At 44.0% G+C, this 21,794-nt stretch overlaps 1 protein-coding gene across 2 annotated transcripts in view; it reads left to right on the forward strand.

Annotated features, from left to right (window-relative positions):
* The window catches only part of ATP8A2 (ATPase, aminophospholipid transporter, class I, type 8A, member 2), a 720,462-nt gene that overhangs the window by 687,177 nt on the left and 11,491 nt on the right, over positions 1–21,794 (forward strand). For both annotated transcript variants that reach the window (XM_006894116.1, XM_006894117.1), the window contains one exon: positions 21,052–21,143. In XM_006894116.1, the coding sequence (XP_006894178.1) occupies positions 21,052–21,143 (92 nt within the window). The remainder of the gene's footprint in view (positions 1–21,051; positions 21,144–21,794) is intronic.

The following is a 21,794-nucleotide window of genomic DNA, read 5'->3' on the forward strand; positions in this document are numbered from 1 at the left end:
GATGGCAGGGGAAGGGCTGGGAGTGATATTGGTCTGAAGCATGGCTGATTCTTCAACCATGCGTTCTTGAAAATACCTTGGGTTGCCAGAAAAACGAACCAACCTATCTTAAAAGAAGTGCAGCCTGAATGTTTCTTTGAAGCCAGGATTTTGAGACTGTTTGACATTCTTTGAAAGAAGTGGGAGATGAAGGTACAGATGTCAGGGAGCATCATCATGTCTGTGTCTGGCCTCTGGTCATCTCATGGAGCCTCTGCATCTTCTCCCTACTCTCAGTATTGCCTTAAATTATTGTAGGGTGGCTGTCAGGATGCTCCTTAGAAGCAAGGATGGGCATATTTCTTCATTCTTACTTGGCTGTGGGGTCAGGAGAAACCACTCCCTGGGGAGCAACATCACACCGGGTAAAAGAGGAAAAGATCCTCAATGAGACAGACTGTTCAGTGGCTGCAGCAATGGCTCAAACACAGTAAAGAGTGAAAGAGACGGCACAAGATGGGGCAGCACTGTGTTCTGTGCCACTGAAGATCATTATGAGTCAGACCCACTCAACATTACTAAATAGTGCTTCTCTCTTGGTGTTGGAAAAATCTGCAATATCTTACTCCTGGATTCCCTCATTATCCCGCACTGTTTATCCTTGGTGTTCAGGAGTTACAGTGATCAGACCCTGGAGTTTTAAAAATTGCTATCTCATCTATTTTTTTTTCCCGGGATGACCCAGACAGACATCAAGTAATAATAATATGTTGTTTGTGTGTGTGTGTGTGTGCCAACAAATCCATTTCAGCAGGCGGTGGCTCTATGTTTCAGAGTAGAACTGCCCATTGAGTTTCTGAGGGGCTATAATCTTTGCAGAAGGAGCGCTGATGGCACAATGGAGTAAGAGTTGCACTATTAACCAAAAGGTTAGCAGTTTGATTTGACTGGCCACTCTGTGGGAGAGAGATGTAACCGTCTTCTTCCAGCCTTAAAATCCCTGTAGAGATTTCTGGTCTGCCATACTAGGTTGGAACTGACACAATTGCATTGGGTTTGGATATTTTTTGAGGGGGAAGAAGGAGATTTATGGGAGCAGGTTGCCAAGTCTCTTTCTTCCACAGAGGCACTGAGTGGGTTCAAACCACACACCTTTCATTTAGAAATAGAAAGCCCGACTGTTGTGGTGCCAGGACGTCTAAAGTAGTAACATGAGAACAATTAATTGCAAAAAAAAAAAAAAATTACTATTCTGTTGCATTCATAATGCAAGGTTTTTGGGTTTGGGGTTTTTTATTGGGTTTGTTTTTTTTTTTTTTACTAAATTGCAGTGTGTACTCTTGTATACTTATACCTTTTCTTTTGCCCCATCCCAAAATCCAAGTGATGAATCTGTCCGCAGACTGCCAGGTGCCAAGAATACCCCTTTTACCAGGCCTCTCTGGACAGCCTTCCAGTGTGGCCTCTAAGCTCAGCTTTGCAGTCACAGCTCTCATCCAGACTGGAAAACACAAACAAACAGTAATGGAGACAACCAGATGAGTGTGAGAATTGAGAAGAACCCTGGCTGGAAATGCTGGCTGAGCCTAGCAGTAGTTCCACCTGGAGGAAGATGGCAGCTTTGACCTCTGATGCACTCCTCAGCACCGTCCATCCACTGATTTACTCTTTATAAGGAAGCTCTGCTTTAGGGGAAATGAAAGAAGACCTTGACCAAGTCAGTGTGGCTAAGTCTCAGTGGCTGTACATCTTGAAGACACTTCTTTTGAAGACTGAGGCCAGAAGGTGCATGGCAAGTGCCCTGAGACATGCACGGCTAAGTAGGGTTGGGTCACAGAACTTAGGTCATCACAGATCAAGCCATAGGTTGGACTCTTGGTCAGTGGCACCAAATACTGAGTATAAATTGCCCTTTCTGTTGACCTTGGGTCTCAACATGCAGAACCACTGAAAGTGAAGACGGCAGCCAGGCTTGGGTTCTGCTACTTCCACATAGAATTTTTCCTTCTTTCTGTTTTAAAATTAGGTTTTGAATGAAAGGTAACAAAGCAAGTTAGGTTCCCATTCAATCACTCACACACAGTTTGTTTTGAAACATTAATTCTAGCACCTGCAAATATACCCCACTCTTCCCATAACCACCCTGTGATTCTTGCTTCCATCGACTCTTCTGTCCCACCCCTTTTTACCTTCTGAGACTTATCCTCGGGAAATGCTGCCATTTTGATAGAAGAATTCAGAGAGCACTGGTGGCCTAGTGACAAGAAGCTATGCTGCAATCCCAAAGGCATGTGGTTCAAATCCACCAGCTGCACCTCCCGTGCAATTTTTCTGCCTCTGAAAACCTGCTGGAGGGTCAGCTATGGGTTGGTTCTGACTTGATTGCACACAACAACAACACAGGGGAATTTTAGTGACCTAGTGGGAAGAAGCACAGATAGACATTCTTCTGGTACTCCCTGCTTTCATCCCAGAGCCAGAGCAATGGAGTCTCTCTGGAGACTAAGGTACGTCTGATACAGGCCATGGTCTTTGCAATCACTTGTTATGCATCAGAGAGTTGGACAATGACTAGGAAGGATAGAAGGAGAATTGATACCTTTGAGCTGTGGTGCTGGAGAGAGGTATTGAATGTACCATGAACTGCCAAGAAAACAAACAGGTTCTTCCTAGAGAGAGTTAAACCAGGGTGCTCCTTAGAGGCAAGGATTCTGGGGCTTCATCTGACATACTTTGGACATGTTGTGAGGAGAGACCGGTCCTTGGAGAGGGACATCATGCTTGGGAGGGTGGAGGGACAGCGCAGGAGGGGAAGACCCTCTATGAGGTGGATTGATTCAGTGACTGGGGTAATCGGGATGGATGTGTCAGAGGCAGTGAGATTGGCACAGGACAGAGCAGAGTTTAGGGCTGTTGTACATAGGGTCGCTATGAGTCGCAGGTGACTTGACAGCACGTAACAACAACAGCAACAGTGGGAAGAAGCTACACTGGTAACCCAAAAGCACGTGGTTCGAATCCACCAGCTGCTCCACAGTAGAAGAATGGGCACACTCTTCCCATGCTATTTACTGCCTCTGAAAACCCACTGAAGTGTCAGTTGGAGATCAGTTTCAACTCAATGGAATACAACCACGTCATAGTTCATTACTGTGAAGAAAGAATGAGTCCTGGGTGTTTTTGTTTGCCTTGTAGGCCTGCCTACTATCTAGCTAAAATTTGAGCCACTGGGGGTGAATTTTGTTCCATGTCTGAAACAGGGGTACTAAGGGCCAGAAGGGTGGAGGGACGGTACCAAGAGAGGAAGACCCCAGAACAGATGGATTGACACAGTAACTAGAGCAATGGTAGTTGGCATGTTGGAATCAGTGATACTGTCTCAAGACAAGGCAGGCTTCAAAGCTACTGTGCATAAGGTCACTATGGGTCTCAGGTGACTCGATGGCATGTAACAACAAAAACAAAGGTAAATTATATTTACAGGAAACTTATTATATTATTGTTGACTTGTTTCGGTTTTTCTGTTTGTTTGGTTTGGGGTTTCTGTTGGTTAATCCAGGCATCTCTTAAGTACATTTGTCAACAGGGGTGTGTGAAGGGTGTGTGCATCCCCCCAGGGGAGTAGCTAAGACTGGGTCCCATGAGTCCCATACTCACCATGTGCCATCAGCCTGTTCTTTTTTTTTTTTAACATTTATTTTTATTATCATTATTATTATTATTCATTTCAATGAACATTTACAGAGATTGTGCAACATTTACATTGTTGCACTTTTCTCCCCACCCACCCCAACTCCAGTTCGCTCTTCTTTAAAAGCAAAAGAAAAACTCCTTCATTGGTATATAATCCCTGGCCCCCCGCCCCCTCCCACCCTCACCCCTAGTATGCTCCACTCTGCAACCCTCATTCCAAATTCTTATGATAATCAGCCTGTTCTTAAACTGTTGGAGGACTCAGAGGACAGGCTGTGCCCAGAGCCTTAAACTCTTGTTATTTTCAATTACCAGTGAGGAAAGTAATTGGTGGTGACACTCATCTTTCCTTAATTACTTGAATTGAGTCAGGGGGACTTTGGGGCCAGCTTTGCTTCCAGTTTGTTGGTTTGGATGCTTATTTGAATGTATCAGGCCAGATGTTTACTGCTCAGCTGGAGAGCTTCCTTGCAATTGAGGGAGTGTCAGGAGAAGGGAGAGAAGACAGAGAGCAAAGTTATTGCTTCTTGCAATTAATTTGGAGTTTAAATGGCCTAGAAAATTTGCTATTTTAAAAGCACCTGATTCACAATTGCAGTAACTGCAAACAGGAACTCTGCTGGCTCACTCTGTGGGGAGCGGCACTAACTCAAAAGCTGAGCCCAACTAGGGGGTCAAGTCCATCAGCAGTAGATTCTTTTTTTCCCTCTTTTTATTATTAATTTTAATGAAAGTTTACAGAGACTTTGGATTTCCATTCATTCATTGTTACACTTTTCTGCCTGCCCAACCTCCACCCCCCACCCTCAACCCCAGATTGCTCTTCTCTTTGAAAAGTAAAAGAAAAATTCTTTCGTTGTTATACAACTTCACTCCACTATGCAGCTTTTGTTCTGGACGCCTGTCAGGATGATAATACCTAATCACATATCCCTTTTAAACACTTCTTGCCCTGAGGAAGAAGGTGGACAGTCTCCTCCCATGTAACTTTACATCCTCAGAAACTCAGTGGAGGCTCAGCTGAATTGGTTCTGCTTGAACTGCAATTAGTTAATGCTTAGAAGAGGAGTCTTGATAGTATGGTGAGAAATGTGTCCAGCTAAGTACTAAACGGTTGTCAGTTCGAATCCACCAACCACTCCAAAGGAGAAAGTCAGATTGTCTCCTCTCATAAGGATTTACAGCTTCAGAAACTGGATGGCAGGTGGCTGTGACTCAATGGCATGATTTCGGGTAACACTCACAAGAGGATCTCTGGTGTCACAGTGGTTAAAGTGCTCAGTTTCCAACCAAAAGATTGGAACCCCCGCCCCTCCCTGCCCCAGCTGCACAGAGAGAGGAAGGTGTGGCAGCCTCAGGAACCCAGGAACAGCTGTCTCCTACCTGCAGGGCCACTCCATGTCAGAGTGAAGACCAGGGAGGTGCAGGAACCCCGGAACACCTCTCCCCATCCTCCACGTACGGGGTGCACAATCTGTTACGTTTCATTTTCATTGTTTCATGTGAAGAAGCTGCCAGCTGTGCCTTCGAGAAATCATCTTCTACCCTGATTGGTTTCCTTGTTCAGAAAGCTGTCCTGAATATGGGCCTTAAATGTGGCTGCCTATTCCCAGCTCCCTTGTGTTGGTCTCCTCCTCATTCTGAGCTTTAATCCTCCAGTACCTAGAAGACCATCTTTGCATTTTGGTAATCCTCCATCCTGTGATCTCCTCTCCCTTCCTGTATCCACAGGCTCACGTCTGAAGCACGGCACTGGCTTCCCAAGCCTGGTGTAATGATGGGTTTGGGATCTTGGTTTGAAGTGCCTGTGTACACTGAGCAAGGAAACTGCTCTGAAACTGATGATGTTTCTGTCTGGAAAGTACTTACCCTTCTTTGGCAAAACTAGATTGGAGAGAAGAAGCTCCCTTACACAACCTGCTAGCTTCTTTCCTCCTCCAGAAGTGAAGTGAAACACAAAAATAGTTCCAAGGGTGTGGCACCAGGGGCTTCAAGGGTGTGGGGGGAAGGACCCTACATGCAAACCTTCTCCACCTTTGCGTCTCCTTTGGTGATTGGGCCCAGCGTGCATTGCTTCACTCATTTCTTCATGTGTTCACTCCTTCAACATCTAATTGTAGAGCCCCTGGCGTGTACTAAATGATTCCATGAAAGTGGAATAATAGGTTTGACTGGTAACCTAGATAGGAAATTCAAGTTTCCCCAAAGGTGACTTAGAAGAATGGCCTGGCACTCAACTTCTGAAAACTCAGCCATTGAAAACCTTTTGGGGCACAGTTCTTCCTGGCTACATTTGGGATCACTAAGAGGCAGAGTCAACTTCTGGCAGCTGATTGGTTACTATGTACCGGACTCTATGTACACGTGCTGAGGCACAAGGGCTACCATAGGCTCTCTAGGCGATTATCTTTATAAGGAGGCCTCGTAGCACAATGATTAAAGACGTCAGCGGTTCAAACCCACCAGCCACTCCATGGGAGAAAGATGGGGAAGTTACCTTCCGAAAGCATTAGGCCAAAACCAAATCTACTGTCTTTGAGTCAGTTCCCACCCGGCACTGGCTTCCAAGGCTGTGAACCTTCACAGGGAACTCTGGTGATGTGGTCCAGGAGCTGCACTGCAGATACAAACACGGCCCTTCTCCGGCAGTTCTAATCCACCAGCGACTTCTCCAGAGGAAGATGGGCTTTCAACTCCCCTGTAATTTCCTGCCTGTGAACACCTGTTGGAGGGTCAGCTCGGAGCTAGTTCCTACTCAACAACGGACGATGAGTTTGAAAGTGAAATATTACCAGGAATAAACAGCCTCATCTTTGTCCTGCAGTGCAACTGGTGGATTCAAACTGTTGATCTTTTGGTTAGCAGCCCAACAGGTGACCTGACTGCCACCAGGGTTCCATGTGCTATGGCAGACCTGCAAGCAAACCCCAAAACATCTCCCCTCATGCAGCTTGGACTCTAATGGGGTACACAAGGAAAAAACTCAAATGCAAAGTGTGTATTGGAGTGACAAGTGAGATTAAGGTAAATAAAACTGTGAAGACACAGACTGTGATGGGGAGCAGAGTTTTACAGCAGATTGATCTGAGGGAAGAACCCCTGGTGATGCTGTCATTAAAGCATTCCCCTCCCAACAGAAAAGCTGCGGATGAAGCCACGAGTCACTCAGTGGCTCAAAGATGTGGCTGTTTGCTTCCATGAAGATGACAATCTTGGAAACCCTATGGGACAGTAACACCCCATCCTACTGGGTGACCATGAGTGGAAAGTGACTCCAGGCAGTGGGTCTAATAGGAAGGAGAGTGCCATGCCTGTGGGAAGATCTTAGGAAAGTCAAGTGGGAAGAGGAAGTGGTGCGTGTCTGAGACCTCAAGGCTGGAGCAGAAGGAAGAGAGGGAATGGAGCAAGAAGCTGGTTGGAGAGGAAGCCAGAGTCCTTGCATTTATTGTATGGTTTTTAGCAAATAAGTGTCATAGCCAGATTTGCCTCTTTAAAGGAATGTTATTGGTCCCAGTTTGCCTTTTTAAAGGAATACTTTTGGCGGGAGCTCTGGTCACCTAGTGATAAAAAGCTGTACTGGCAACCCAAAGGTACATGATTCAAATCCACTAGCTGCACTGCAGAAGAAAAATGGACCATCTCCTCCTGTGCAATTCACTGCCTCTGAAGGGGTCAGCTTTCACTCAGTGGTACACAACAACAACAACATTGCACCTGCTGGAGAATCAGCTCTGCGTTGCTTCTGACTGCATGCATGTAGCAAAAAATGAAATTGGCTGTTATGGGAATAGTACTTTTCTTTAAAAATAGCATTTTATTTAGTGAACTATAGCTTCCTGGTTGGCGGGATGCCGCATGCTGTAGTAGTCATAAAGCTGCAGCTTCCTGATTGGTTGGATGTTTCACACTGTTACAGTTGAGTGCTATCAAGTTGAGTATAATTCATAGTGACCCTCTGAACAACAGATCTGAGCCCTATCCTATCCTGAGCCATCCTATTCATTTCTGACACACTTGAGCCCATTGCTGCAGTCAACCTGTCAATCCATCTTGTTGAATGTCTTCCTCTCTTTCCTGACTGTGGGTACCAAGGGTGACGATTATTGATCCAAGTAAGAGTAAATAATTGGTAATTTCAATCCTTTCTCCATTGTGTATTACCCCATTAGTGAGGACTTTTATTTTGTTGATGTTGAGATCTAATCGATATTGAAGTTCTTGATCTTCTTCTGCAAACAAAATTTCAAGTCCTCCTCACATTCAGCAAGCAAGGTTACATCCTCTGTGTAAGGGAGGTTGTTGATGAGTCTTTCTTTGATCCTGATGCCACATCCCTCTTCATAGAGTCCAGTTTCACTAATTTTTTGATAGGCCTACCAACTGAATATGTTGTGCATAGGGTTTTCAGAGGCCTGCTATTTCAGAAGTGGGTGGCCAATCCTTCTTCCTAGTCTGTCTTAATCTGAATGTTCAGATTTAGAGGAGTATCTGACAGAGAGCAATTTGTGAAGCAGTGAAAGATAAATCCCTTATTGTGGAGTTAAGCATTAGTTACAGTGTTGACCCCACCCTTAGCCCAGAGCCTTGACCCACTTACTTCCCAGCTCCACCCTCCACCAGGATAACCCTTCTCATCTGCCAATTCCCTTCAGAAAATATCTTCCATTGTCCAACCCATGATCTGACAGCTTGTATCTTAAGCTTTCTTGGCTTCTGTGATTCCAAAAACGTCGACTGCTGACATTTTTTCTTTTGACTAGTGTGTCTTAAGTTTAGTTGTACTGTCTCCAAGGGAAGTTGACATGTCCTGTAGAACTCCTGTGTAGATTGTTTTCCCTCGGGCCCACCGGTTTTCACTGGGTCTGACCTGGAAGACGCCTCCTTCTGTTGTTATCCGAGGTGACCTTGCCCAGTGACACCTCCTGCCTCCCTCTCTGGCCGGTTTTTGCTGGGTCTGACCTGGAAGACGCCTCCTTCTGTTGTTATCCGAGGTGACCTTGCCCAGTGATGCCTCCTGCCTCCCTCTCTGGCCGGTTTATGCAGAGCAGATTATCCGAGAGGCCGGGCTCTATGAGGAGAATTGTGGCATCAGGATTGGTGGAAGGTCTATTAACAATCTCCGTTATGCAGATGACACAACCCTGCTTGCTGAAACTGAGGAGGACCTCATGCACTTGCTGCGAAGGGTCAAGGATTGCAGCCTTCAGTATGGACTGAGGCTCAATGCCAAGAAGACAAAGATTCTCACCACTGGACCAATTGGCAGCGTCAGGATGGATGACGAAGAGATTGAGATTGTTCACAGCTTCAGTTTGCTCGGCTCCACAGTCAACACTCTTGGCACCAGCAGTCAGGAAATCAAAAAGCATATCGCGATGGGAAAGTCTGCAGTTAGGGACCTCTCTAAAGTATTCAGGAGCAACAGTGTCTCTCTGGAGACTAAGGTGCGCCTAATACAGGCCATGGTATTTGCAATCGCTTGTTATGCATCAGAGAGTTGGACAATGACTAGGGAGGACAGAAGGAGAGTGGATGCTTTTGAGCTGTGGTGCTGGAGAAGGGTACTGAATGTACCATGGACTGCAAGGAAAACAAACGGATTTGTCTTGGAGAGGATTAAACCAAGCTACTCCTTGGAGGCAAGGATTCTGGGGCTTCGTCTGACATACTTTGGGCATGTTGCCAGGAGGGACGGGTCCTTGGAGAGGGACATCATGCTTGGGAGGGTTGAGGGACAACGCAGGAGGGGAAGACCCTCTATGAGATGGATTGATTCGGTGACTGGGGTAATAGGAATGGGTGTGTCAGAGGCGGTGTGGTTGGCGCAGGATAGAGCAGGGTTTAGGGCTGTTGTGCATAGGGTCGCTATGAGTCGGAAACGACTCGACGGCACATAACAACAACAACAACAACCGACTGAATAGGTATGGAGAAAGAATGCAACCCTGATGCACACCCTTTCCTATTTTCAATCATGCAGTGTTTCTTTTGCTCCATTAACCCAAAAGTTTCTTTTTCTAGGTATAGATTTCATATGAGTAAAATTAATCATTCTGAGATTCTCATTCTTCTCAATGTTATCCATAGTTTGCTATGATCCACACAGTCAAATGTCTTTACATAGTCAATATAACACCGTGTGAACATAGCTACCTTCTAAGCAATTGACCTGGACTTGATTCCCAGCCTTTGCAATGAGCTGACACAGTTTCACACTAGTGACTATGTACAGTGCAGATTCCTGATTGGTCAGATGCTCCACACTGTAATGACTATAAAGCTGCAACTTCTTAACTATACCACATTGTGGTGTGGCTTTGCTTTTTCCTTTCTTTCCTCAGATGCCCCCATCCGTCCCTGCTCCCTCTAACCATGCATGCCTGGGACTCATTCACCCACCCATCTGGCATTGCACCCAAGGACTCACTGGGTGAGGCAAGTGCCCTGCTAATTTATCTGTGACTCTGGCCTGACCTTCCCAGGGGCTCTGGGATTCACTGAAAAGGAGCCCAATGCCTCATTCCCAGTTGGGATGAGGTCCTGGTTTCCACATGCGCCAGGCTGTCATTCACATTGCCCTTGCCTACTTAGCTAATGAGCCAGGCAGCTCTGCTTGTGGTGGCCTCCCTCCCGGGGGCGGGGTGGAGGGGCGGTATATGTGGGTGTACGTGTGTGTCCAGGAGCTATGGGGGGAGGAGGGGGTCTCCCTCAGCCCTGTAAGCACAGCTCAGTCAGAGAAAATGAAGAGAAGTATAAATCAGAAGGGAACGAGTGTGAAACAACAGGGATGCTTTCCATTTAAACTTTATTATGGCATCATTGGAGCTTCAAATACAGTTGTTAAGAATAGAAATTCCCTGTGATCGTTAACCTTGCCTCCCACTGATGACTCTGGTATACGTCACCATCAGGAACTCGACGTCCATTCCCTCAAGGTGCAGGACAGTCCCACTATGCATCATCCCACACCCACCACCTCTGCCCACACCTCCTCCTTGACCCCTAATAACCACCAAGCTGTTCTGCATCTCAAACTGTGTAACCCTAGTGGTAAGGAGCTGTGCTGTCAACACAAAGGCACCTTTCGCTGGGGAAGAAAGATGAGCAACTCCCATTTGATTCACTGCCTCTGAAGACCTGCTGAAGGGTCAGCTGTGAGTCAGTGCTAACTCTACACAATAACAATAACAACAGCCACCACCAATAAGATTAGGGACTAATGGGTGGTTCAGTGGTAGAGTCCTCACCTTCCATGTGGGAGACCCAGGTTTGAATCCTGGACACGTACTTCATGCAGAACCACCATCCATCAGCCAATGGGTGTTGCCTGTTTCTATGATGCTAATCAGGACTTAGCAGAATTTACAGATTAAAGACAGACTAGGAAGACGACCCTGGAGATCCACTCCTGAAAAATCAGTCCATGAGATAACTTATGGATCAAAAGATTCTCATTTGATCAGAGGGGAGTTGTAGGACTGGGTGCCATTTTGTTTGGTGAATTGAGGCCTATGAGCTTGGGGCCAACTCAGCAGATGCTAACAACAACAAATAATGTTAAATCGGAATTGTACATCTTACCTTTTGGAATTGATCTTTTTCGTCTAGTGTAAATCTCTAGGAATTCGTTCAGGTGGTTTACTATATCAATAATTTTTTTCCTGATACACTTGGCTACTAACCATACATAATTTGATGGTTTGAATCTACCAGTGACTCCACAGGAGAAAAGCCCTGAAATTCTGTTCTGATTAAGAACATAGCCTAGGAAACACTCCTTGTTCTTGCTGTTGTCATGTGCCGTTGAGTCAGCTACAACCTGTAGCAACCCTATGCACAGCAGCTCTGCATCCTGCTCTATCATGAGCCAATTTCATTGTCTCTGACACACCTACTCTTATTACCCCAGTGTTACTGAGTCGATCCAATTCATCCAGGGTCTTCCTCTCTTGCTCTGTCCTTCTACCCTTCCAAGCATGATGTCCCTCTCCAAGGATCAGTCCCTCCTGGCTACATGCCCAAAGTATGTCAGACAGAGCTTCAAAATCCTTGCTTCCAAGGAGTAGCCTGGTTTCACCCTGTCCAGAACAGACCCGTTTATTCTCTTAGCAGTCCATGATATATTCAATACTCTTCTCCAGCACCACAACTCAAAGACATCAAATACTTCTTTTATCATCCTTAGTCATTGTCCAGCTCTCTGATGCATCACAAGTAATTGTGAAGACCATGGCCTGAATCAGGCTCACCTTAGTCTCTAGACTGACATCGTTGCTCTTTGGTCCTCTGGAAACGTGCCTGACAGCAGATTTTCCTAATGTAATTCTTTTTATTTCCTTGTTGCTGGTATCAAGAGTGTTGATTGTGGATCCAAGCAAGCTGATGCTGTTAACAATTTCAGTCTTTTCACCATCTATCATGATGCTGCCTGTTTGCCCAGTGGAGATAATCTTTGTCTTCTTGATATTAAGTTTCAACTCATGTTTAAGGCTGCAGTGAACAAATGTGTCAGGTCCTCCTCAGTTCTAGCAAGCAAAGCTGTGTCATCTGCACAATGCAGGTTATTGATGAGTCTTGCTCCAATCCTGGTGCCATATTCCTCCTCATAAGAGCCCAGCCTCCCCAGATGGTCAGTTCTGCATATAGGTGGAGATAGGCTGCATCGCTGGCATACACTTTCCTGATTTTAAACAATGAATGTTTCCTTGCTCTATTCTGATGACTGCATCTTGGTCCAAGTATAGGTTTTGCATAAGCACAATCGAGAGTTCTGGGATTCCTGTTCATCTCAGAGTTAACCACAATTTGTTATGATCCACACAGTCAAATGCTTTTGCAGGGTACCTCTATTGTGTCATATAGAATCCCCATGAGTTGGATATGACATTCTCATTAGTGATGTAGGAATTCACCATTTGACGTTCCCATTAATAATGTAGGGATGATACGCAGTGACATACAACAAAAACAATATTCTATTATTTGGTGCAATACAGATTGTTTAACTAGGACCCATTGAAGAAGATCTAGGTTATTTCTACGTTTTGACTACTACATATAAAAACCCAGTGCCATTGAATCTATTCCAACTCTAAAGGACCCTCAACTGGGTTTCTATTTAATATCTAATGACTGTAAGCCATTATCATAGGAAACTGCCTCACCTTTCTTCCATGGAGTGGCTAACAGATCCAAGTTGCTAGCCTTTCAGCGAGTGGCCCAACACATAATATGCTTTACCACCTCAAACTCTCAGCTCCTTGATGTCAAATCGAACTAATCCATAGCTGACCTTCCAGTGAGTTTTCAGAGCCTGTAAATTGTGTGGGAGGAAACTGTCCATCTTTCTTCCGAGGAATAGCTGGTGGTTTGGAACTTTCCACCTTCGGTTTGGAAACTCCCTACCCACTAGGCCACCAGAACTCCCTGTACCACCAGGATGCTCTGTTAAATATAAGTTGCTATTAACATTTATGTTCAGGATTTCTTATGAACGTATCTTCATTTTTCTGTCTAAATACTTAGAGGTTAATTCCCAGGCCATGTGATAATTGCCCAGTTAGATTAGGTTTATTATTATTATTTTTACTTAGTTATTTTGTATTTACCTTACAATTTCATGGGCTGGCAATATGGGCTGAATGTTATCCTGGGTTCATCTTGGGGTTTGAGGAGATGTAATTCACCATGTAATTTACCATTTTAAGTTGCTAAGTCAGTGATACACTCACAAGATGTTCAGATTTTTATGAACCCGTCAGACTGTTATAGAGTGGCTGCACTATTTGACATTCTCACCAGTAACGTAGGGATGATTTTGATTCTCTACATCCTTGCTAGTATGTTGTCACTTAAAAGAAGGAATGATAAATCTGAAATTGACTTGATGGCAATGGGCTTGGTTTATGTAGCAAATTTGATTTATAAGTCGATTCCAGCTTATATTGACCTTCTTGGGCAGGGTAGAGTTGCCCCATAGACTTCCCAAGGCTATAATCTTTACAGAAGCAGATGACCACATCTTTCTCACAATGCAGTCAAACCTCCAAGCTTTCACTTACCAGGTGAGTGTTTAAGTACTGTACCACCAGAACTCCTTCCTTAAAGATTACAAGGTAGGAAACCCTATGGGGCAGTTCTACTCAGAACTGACTTGAAAGGAGGCAACAACAGCCATAAACCCCATATAATCTCTTAGAGCATTTAGCATCTTGTCTCGCATTTGTTTGGATAGTAAGAGCCCTAAGAAACAGAGCCCTTCATAAGGGCAGAGAGTAATTTTGTTTTCAACCCCAGGGCTCACATAGAGGAGGTATCTTTTTTTTTTTCCTTCCACCATCCTTATTCATTGTGCAGCTCTCAGATACACAGCAAGTGATTGAAGAATGATGGCTTGGATCAGGCACACCTTGGTCTTTAAGCTCACATCATTGCTCTTCAGAACTTTAGAGACATCTTTGCTCAGAGCAGATTTTCCCAAGGTATTATGTCTCCTGACTGCTGGGATCTGATTGCAGATCCAAGTAAGGTGAAATCATTGACAACTTTAATCTTTTTCCATCTGTCATGATTTTGCTTATTGGTTCAGTGGTGAGGATTTTTGCTTTCTTGATATTTAGATTAAATTAATTGTGCACATGCAAAACTTAGACCAAGAAGCTGTCACCTGAACTGAGCAAGGGAACACTGAATAGTTTAAAATCTAGAAAGGTGTGCTTTAGGGCTGTACCTTTTCTCCATACCTATTCAGTTGTATGCTGAGCAGATCATTTGAGAATCAGGACTTTATTTAAAGAAGAATGTGGCATCGGGATGGGAAGAAGACTCATAAACTGCATTATACAGATGACAGTCTTGCTTGCTGCAAGCCAGGAGGACCTGAAACTTTTACTGTGGAAGATCAAGGATTACAGAGCTTTGTTGCTGTTGTGAACGGTTAAGTTGGAACAGACCCATAGCTGGTGCTCCAATGGGTTTTCAGAGGCAGTAAATTGCCTAAGAGGAGATTGTCCATCTTTCTCCTGCAGAGCAGCTGGTGCATTTGAACAAGAAACCACCAGAGCTCCCTACAGAGAGGTTTTAGGACAAGTAAAACAGAATGGAGAAGAAGAGAGGTCTTCCTAAGTGAAGGAAAATGAACTCTTAGTTTGCTATACTTTCCAATCTGAACAGCTGAGAATGGTTTAAAAAGAAATATGCACCTTGTCATATACTAACTGTTCTAATGAACCTGAAGAACAGCAAAGGCAAAGAAACAGCAAGAGCAGCCAGAGGGGTATGAATGAGATGCCTAACGCTTTCTTTCCTCTCCTGCAAAAACAGATGTAGAGATGGCTGGATCTGAAGACCCCGCCCATTTCCTGCATTCCTAAAGCCCCACCCCTGTGAGGAGCTACAGGGTAGGATCTGTGAATGGTACCTGGGATGCTGAGGGCAGAAATGCACAGAGCTGGTACCTGGGTTTTATAGAGAAGAAGACATTGATCACTCTGTGACCACTTAGCTCTGGCTGGTAAATGGGCCAAAGGAGCTGCAGCTGCTCTGATTCCAGAAGCAGCAGGCTGCCTCTCACACTCAGGGGGCCTGGATCTGGACCTGCCTGGCAGTGTCTGCTATGCAGGAATGAACCATGCACTTCCCACGTCCGGCAACCAGACAGCACAGAGAGCTGCTAATGGCTGGTGGTGGCCACACGCAGACGCCAGGAGATCCCTCAGGCTCCAGAGTCATTTATCTGCATGTCACTGCTGCCTCAGCTGGTGCCCAGCAGGGTCCAGAGAGATTAATTTGGAATAAAAAAATTGCAGGGAGAGGAAATACTAGTGGGAGGGAGAGACACATCTTTCCTCATCGGACATCTTGCCAAGCTTAACTGGCTAAGAGTCACCTTTAATTGGTGATGAATTAAACATTGTCATTTCAACCAAGACAATCAGGAAAGGACTCTTCTGCAAACCCTGGTGCAAAGCAAGCATCAGTTCACATGGCCTTCACCAGGGACCACCCCCTCTAGCTTTGTTTTTCTTTTTCTTTTTTGTGGTTTGGTTATTATCTCATTGTGATTTGAGTGAAAATTGACAAAGATGATTGGTTTTCTATTCAACCACCTTTTGTTGTACAATGTTAATTACAATCCACACTATTTAACTGTATTCTTCCCACTTCTTCCCTGTGATTCTTATTTCCATCCAGCTTTCTATCCTACCCTTTCCTTTCTTCAGAGGTATATCCCTGGACCAAAGCTGCAATTTTTATCTTATTTATTTAGTATTTTAAGAAGTAAAAATAATAAAATTAGGGGAAAGAAAACCCTAACTTAGGAAAAGGGCTCTTAAATCTGGTTCAGCTCTGTCACATGTCAGGTCTCAGGTTCTCTGCTACAACTGCTGCTGTTCTCCGGTGGGTTTATCTGGTACAAGAATCTCTGGCCCTCATAAGTGAGACTGGCAATCTTCTCAAGGGCATTTTTCTTCCTCTGAAAACCTGTAGGAGGGTCAGGAACAAGCTAATTACAATTTAACAGTATACAACACCCACCAACTAACTAACTAACTCTCTCTTTATCCTCTCTCAGTTGATATTTCCTCTTTAATTTTTTTATTTGTTTGCATACAATTATTCATATACACTGTGTTTCATTCATATACTTTGATCTATCCCTATTATCTCTTCTACTTTACAAGTTCTCATTTCATCTTACCAATTCCTTCACTCTTACATCAGTTCAATTAACTCTGGGACCCAACTGTTTTTCCTCTTCCCTCTTATTCTGATCCCCTTTCCCCTTTCCCTTCCCCTTTTGAACGTTTATACATATCTTGCTTGGGTTTCCACCTACTGTCAAAATGCTGATCTTATGTAGTATTTTTCTTCTTGTTGTTTTGTTGTTTATTGTCATCGAGTCGAGCATGACTCATAAGGACCCTATGAACAAAAGGCCTGAAGCCTTTCTATAATTATCATCGTTTCTCCAAGTTCTTAGAGTTTGCAGAGGCATGTGGTTTAGGAAGTGGATGCCATTCCTGCTTCCAAACCTGTCTTAAACTGGAAGTTCCACCAAACACTGTCCACTACGGGCAGCCATTATGGCATTTGACCCCCAATGACACAAGGTTAAGCATCACAGCAAAAAGAGATTACTTCAGTGCAACAAATTGACCGAGTAGTGCTGTACAACTTAGAAGAATGTTCCTCCAAGATAAATAACACACTAGACCCTTGAGCCCAACTAACATTTAAAAGGCCTGAAGCCTTTTTGTAACTGTCATCAATTCTGCAAGTTCATAGAGTTTCTAGAGGCATGTGGTTTAGGAAGTGGATGCCATTCCTGCTTCCAAACTTTAAGCAATCTTGAATTAGTCTGGAGCTCCACCAAACATTGTCCACAATGGTTATGCCATGATATGGTGCCTGGCACACCTATGGAACAGTTGTTCCAATATGCCATTTGAGACCCAAATGGCACAAAATTCAGTGCCACAGCAAGTCCAGATTACCTCATCTCACCAAATTGACCAGAGTGCTGTATGACTTAGAAGAATGTTCCTCCAAAATATAGTAATAAGAGATTAAAATATAATCCCTCAGGTGCAACTTTTAAATATAAGGGTCCTCCAGGAGGTCTTGTTGATTTTAAACAAGAGGCTTAACTAAAAACAACCAAACAATCCACACAGATCCTCAACCAAAACAAAAGCACCATCTTAGACTCCAGCCTGTTCAACATAAAGTTCTCTAGATTCTTTTATGCTGTGTCATATTTTATGGATACTTTGTTGCATAGTATTCCATTGTGTGACTATACCATAATTTCTGTATCCATTCATTTATATGAACATTGGGTCTTTATTCTACTTTTCTTGGAAAACAGACAGCTATTTGGGATCTGTCAGGTATATTTTCTCAAGCAAGTCACATTCTCACTTGTTTTACACTTTGTTTCTGACAAAGGTCTGGTTCCTCTTCCTGGAACTTCCATTACATGATCATAAAGCTCATGTTGTCTTCCCTCCTTTAAAAAAAAAAAAGAATCTCTGGCCCTGAAAAGTACACCATGTTCTCTTCTTTTTCTTTGCTGGGGTGAGATTCTACCTATCTGCCACTGAATCTGCTCAATTTAGTGGCTAGGCTAGCCTCTCCCCTTCTGCATAGGCTAACACATCCTATTTACAAATTCTTGCCCACCCATGTGGCAAAGTTAAAGTAAATGGCTAGGAAAGCCATTTTGAACAATAAACCTTAACATCACAAATTGCTAGAGTCATAGTCAACTTGATGGCATCTAACAACAGCAGTAGTATAACAGGGACCGCTGGTGGTCTAGGGGGTAAGGAAATGTGCTGCCAGGCCAAAGGTAGGAAGTTTGAATCCACTAGTTGCTCTTTGGGAGAACAATGATCCATCTCCCCCCATTAAATATGAATAGCCCCAGAAACCCAGCAGAGGGTGGCCAGGAGTGCAGTCAGCTCAATGATAGTGCATTTCACTTTGGTTTTTTTTAGTTTCTAGAAATAAACAACAGTTTTTCTCCAGGATGTTGTTATAGTTGCCACTGAGTGGACTCCAAGGCCTGGTGAGCTAAGGTGTGACAGAAGGAAATGTCACCATGCTGCACCATCTTCATGACAATGATGTGCTTGCTTTCCTTGTTGAGGCTGCAGAAATCCATCTCATGCCAGGTCTCCCTCATCTTTGTTGACTTTCTACTTTAAGCTTCCAGCTCTGATAGAACTGTAGGTAAAACATTTAGCTGCTACCCAGGAAGTCAATAACCTACCTGCAACTATATAGAGAAAGATCAGGCTGGCTGCTTCTGTAAAGCCTTACACCCTTTGAAATCCTCTGGGAAGTTCTACTCTGTCTTAGATCACTCGATTCTGAAATCAGCTTGACAGCTGAGAGCCTGAGTTTTGTTTATTTATTGTTTTGGCTTGGGTTTATTTTTTGGTTTTGTTTTTTTTTTAGATACTTAAACTACCAGGGTATCCTCTCCTAGAAGCTGGCTTCCCTGATGACCTGTCCAAAAAGAAACAGGCCAGGATCTTGCCATTCTCCCTCCTGGGGTACCTTCTGCTTGATTTGTTTCTTCTTCTGGTAGTGTGTGGTATAGTCAATAATCTTCCCCAGCACCACAATTTAAATGCACCAATTCTTTATCTGTCTTCTTTTTATATTGCCCAGCTTTCACATATGTATGAAGTGGCTGAAATACCATGGCTTATGTCAGGCACACCTAAGTCCTCAAACTGAAATTTTTTGGGTTTTGGTTTTGTTTTAGTTTTTTAACTTTAAAGCAGTCTTTTACAGTAGATGTGCCCATGTGGCATCTCATTGGGTTTCTTGACTGCTGCTTCTATGGGTGTTGATTGTTGATTCAAAAAGATGCCTCAATTTAATTCCTTCTTTCTTTGCTAAAATGAAAATCTTGAAGGGAGAGATTTCAGGGGAGAAAAGAATGCTATAAATTCTTTGTTTTGGGGGAAAGATTAGATTTTACTGTTTGACAATGTTTATTGATTCAAGAATTGAGTTCTGGACCCAACTATTCCACTACTAGGAATATACCGCAAAGATATTAGAACTGAGACACAAACAGAGATTTGTACACCAGTGTTCATAGCAATGTTATTCACCATCGCAAGAACATGGAAACAGCCCAAATGTCCAACCACAGCCTAATGGGTTGAGAAATTGTGGTACCTTCACATGATGGAATACTATGCAGCACTTAGGAGCAATGATTTTGAAAAATACTGTATAACTTGGAGGAGAATGAAGAGCATTCTGCAGAGTGAACTAACTCAGTCTCCTAAGGACAAATACTGCATAAAACCATTATTGTAAAAATAGAAGAATAACTAGTAAAACATGTCTAGGGACCCAGTGGGGGAAGGGGTGGGACCAGAGGGGTAAGGATAGGTAGGGGTAAAATCAGAGGGTTACACAATTTCATAGGTGGAGGCAGGGCGTAAAGGAAATGAGAAAGATTCACCTGGGACCTGAAAAGACTGGCCAATGGTGAGTTTAGTCCAATGGTGATTCATTTTATTAAAAATAATATATGCGAGTGATTGTATAAAACATAATGTCAATGAAGGAAAGTGTGGGGGGAATTTTTTTTAATTGAGTGAAAGGTTAAAAACCAACAACAACAAACCTTCAGCTCTGCAGAAAGAATAAGTGAATCGGATCCCAGGGTTTTTCCTGCCCTCCTGGAGTTTAGACTCAAACCTCAGAATATTGTGTATTCAGTCCAGTGACAATCAGTGAGCACATAAAATTGAATAAAATTGTGTTTTACTTTATTATACTTCCTAGAGACTACATTTTTAAAAAATAAGTTAAAGGTCCATCACAACCTTGCATCAAGCAGGTCTTTTGGCATCATTTTTCCAATATCATGTGCTCACAGTGGTGCTGAGAAGTGCATTGGAGGGTGAGCTAAATTAGCTGGAATGCTGTTAAGAACAAACAGCTATGTCCTGGAGAAAGTGCAACGACAGTGCTCCTTGGGGGCAAGGATGTCAAAGCTTCCTCTCACGTACTTTGGTCATATTGCTAAGAGAGGGTTTTCCTTGGTTGAAGGGACAGAGGAGGAGAGGAAGACCCTCAACCAGGTGGATTCACACAGTGACTGCAGCAATGGGCTCAAGTGTGTCAGAGATAATGAAGGTGGCACAGGCTAGGACAGAGGTCAGGTCTGTTGTTCATATGGTCGCTGAGTCACACTAGACTTGATGGCACCTATAAACAACAACAAACAGCAACAGTGTGCTCACTTCATGTCTCTGTGTCTCATGTTGTTTGTTCATTCCTATAATATTTCCAACCTCATCATCATGTTCCTGTGTTCTTCATAGACTAGTCTAGAGTCAGCATTATTTTTATTTGCCCTTGGGAAGGAAGGAATTAATGTAACTCACTCTATCGCTACACTTCCTTGACGGCAGTGGTCCAAAACCAAACCTACAATATCTCCGATGCATGCTTGTTGAGAAAGACGGGTTGAAGGTGAGATTGGGACTTTTAAAACATTCCCCATAGAAACAGATCACTGCCGGTCAGGATTTTGAGGATGCCTGGTATGAAAAGGGCGTTTGTACTACACTTGAGTGCAGAGGAAGGCCAAGTTCAGAATCGACTTGTCCGGGCAGACAGCAAACAGAGCAGCTTTTAGCAGCAGGCAGAGTGCACTCAAAGTGTCAAGATAGCATCTACTGTAAATAATGGAGCAGATTGTGCATGTGGACAGCTTTCTTGATGTGGGGAAGCTTGCTTCCTGTCTGTCTGTTTTATTTTACACCCTCCAGTTCTCCGCAGCAGAGTCCCTTTGAGCTACAGGAGCTCCTGGCTTGACCGTGTGTTGTGTTTTCGTTGCAGAGTAAATGAGCGCGACCGCTTGTTGAAGAGACTGAGCAAGAAAACGCCCCCGACTCTCTTCCGTGCCGGTTCCCTCCAGCAAGGCGTCCCACGTAAGTCCCCTCCCCTGGAGCTGATTCAAGTCAGCCAGTCCCCAACCCCGGCGGGAGGCAGGCCGATTAATTAAAGTGTGGGTAGTGCTAAAAGGGAAGGAGACAGCTGCCAGGCTGGAGACTGCACATTTGGAAGTGGAATTAGTGTATTTGGCCCAAGGCAGGTACAGCTTGAATGTAGAGAATTCCCTGGGACCCAATCAAATGCCTGAATGACAAAATCCTTAAAGTTAAAATCCTGATGTTTTTAAGATCCTTCTGTCAGCTTTCCAATAGGATTTATTTTTAAAGATTGAAGGGGTTCTATTTTTAAATTCTCCCCCCAAGATAACAACGGGAGCAGAGTTGTTTAATATTAGCATGTTCATTATAACAGTTGCCTTCGCTAGGGCAGACGATGGGCGTTTCCCGGGGGGGAGGGGGGACGACTCCACAGCCAGCTATAGTGTCCATGCCAGAGCCTGGACCTGGGGTCAGCCAGGTGGGGCTCTCTCAGGATGAGAGTGCGAATCAGAGAAGAGGTGGCAGAGGAGGGTAGGGTGTTGGAAGCCCCTGAAGACACACTCCTGGGCTTGCTTTTTTTAAAAAATAATTTTAATGAACATTTACAGAGATTTTGGATTTCCATTCATTCATTGCTGCACTTCTCTC

The sequence above is a fragment of the Elephantulus edwardii genome, unplaced genomic scaffold (genome assembly GCF_000299155.1).
Source record: "Elephantulus edwardii isolate Elephantulus edwardi_28Jun2011 unplaced genomic scaffold, EleEdw1.0 scaffold00135, whole genome shotgun sequence".
In the NCBI taxonomy this organism is placed as follows: Eukaryota; Metazoa; Chordata; class Mammalia; order Macroscelidea; family Macroscelididae; genus Elephantulus; species Elephantulus edwardii.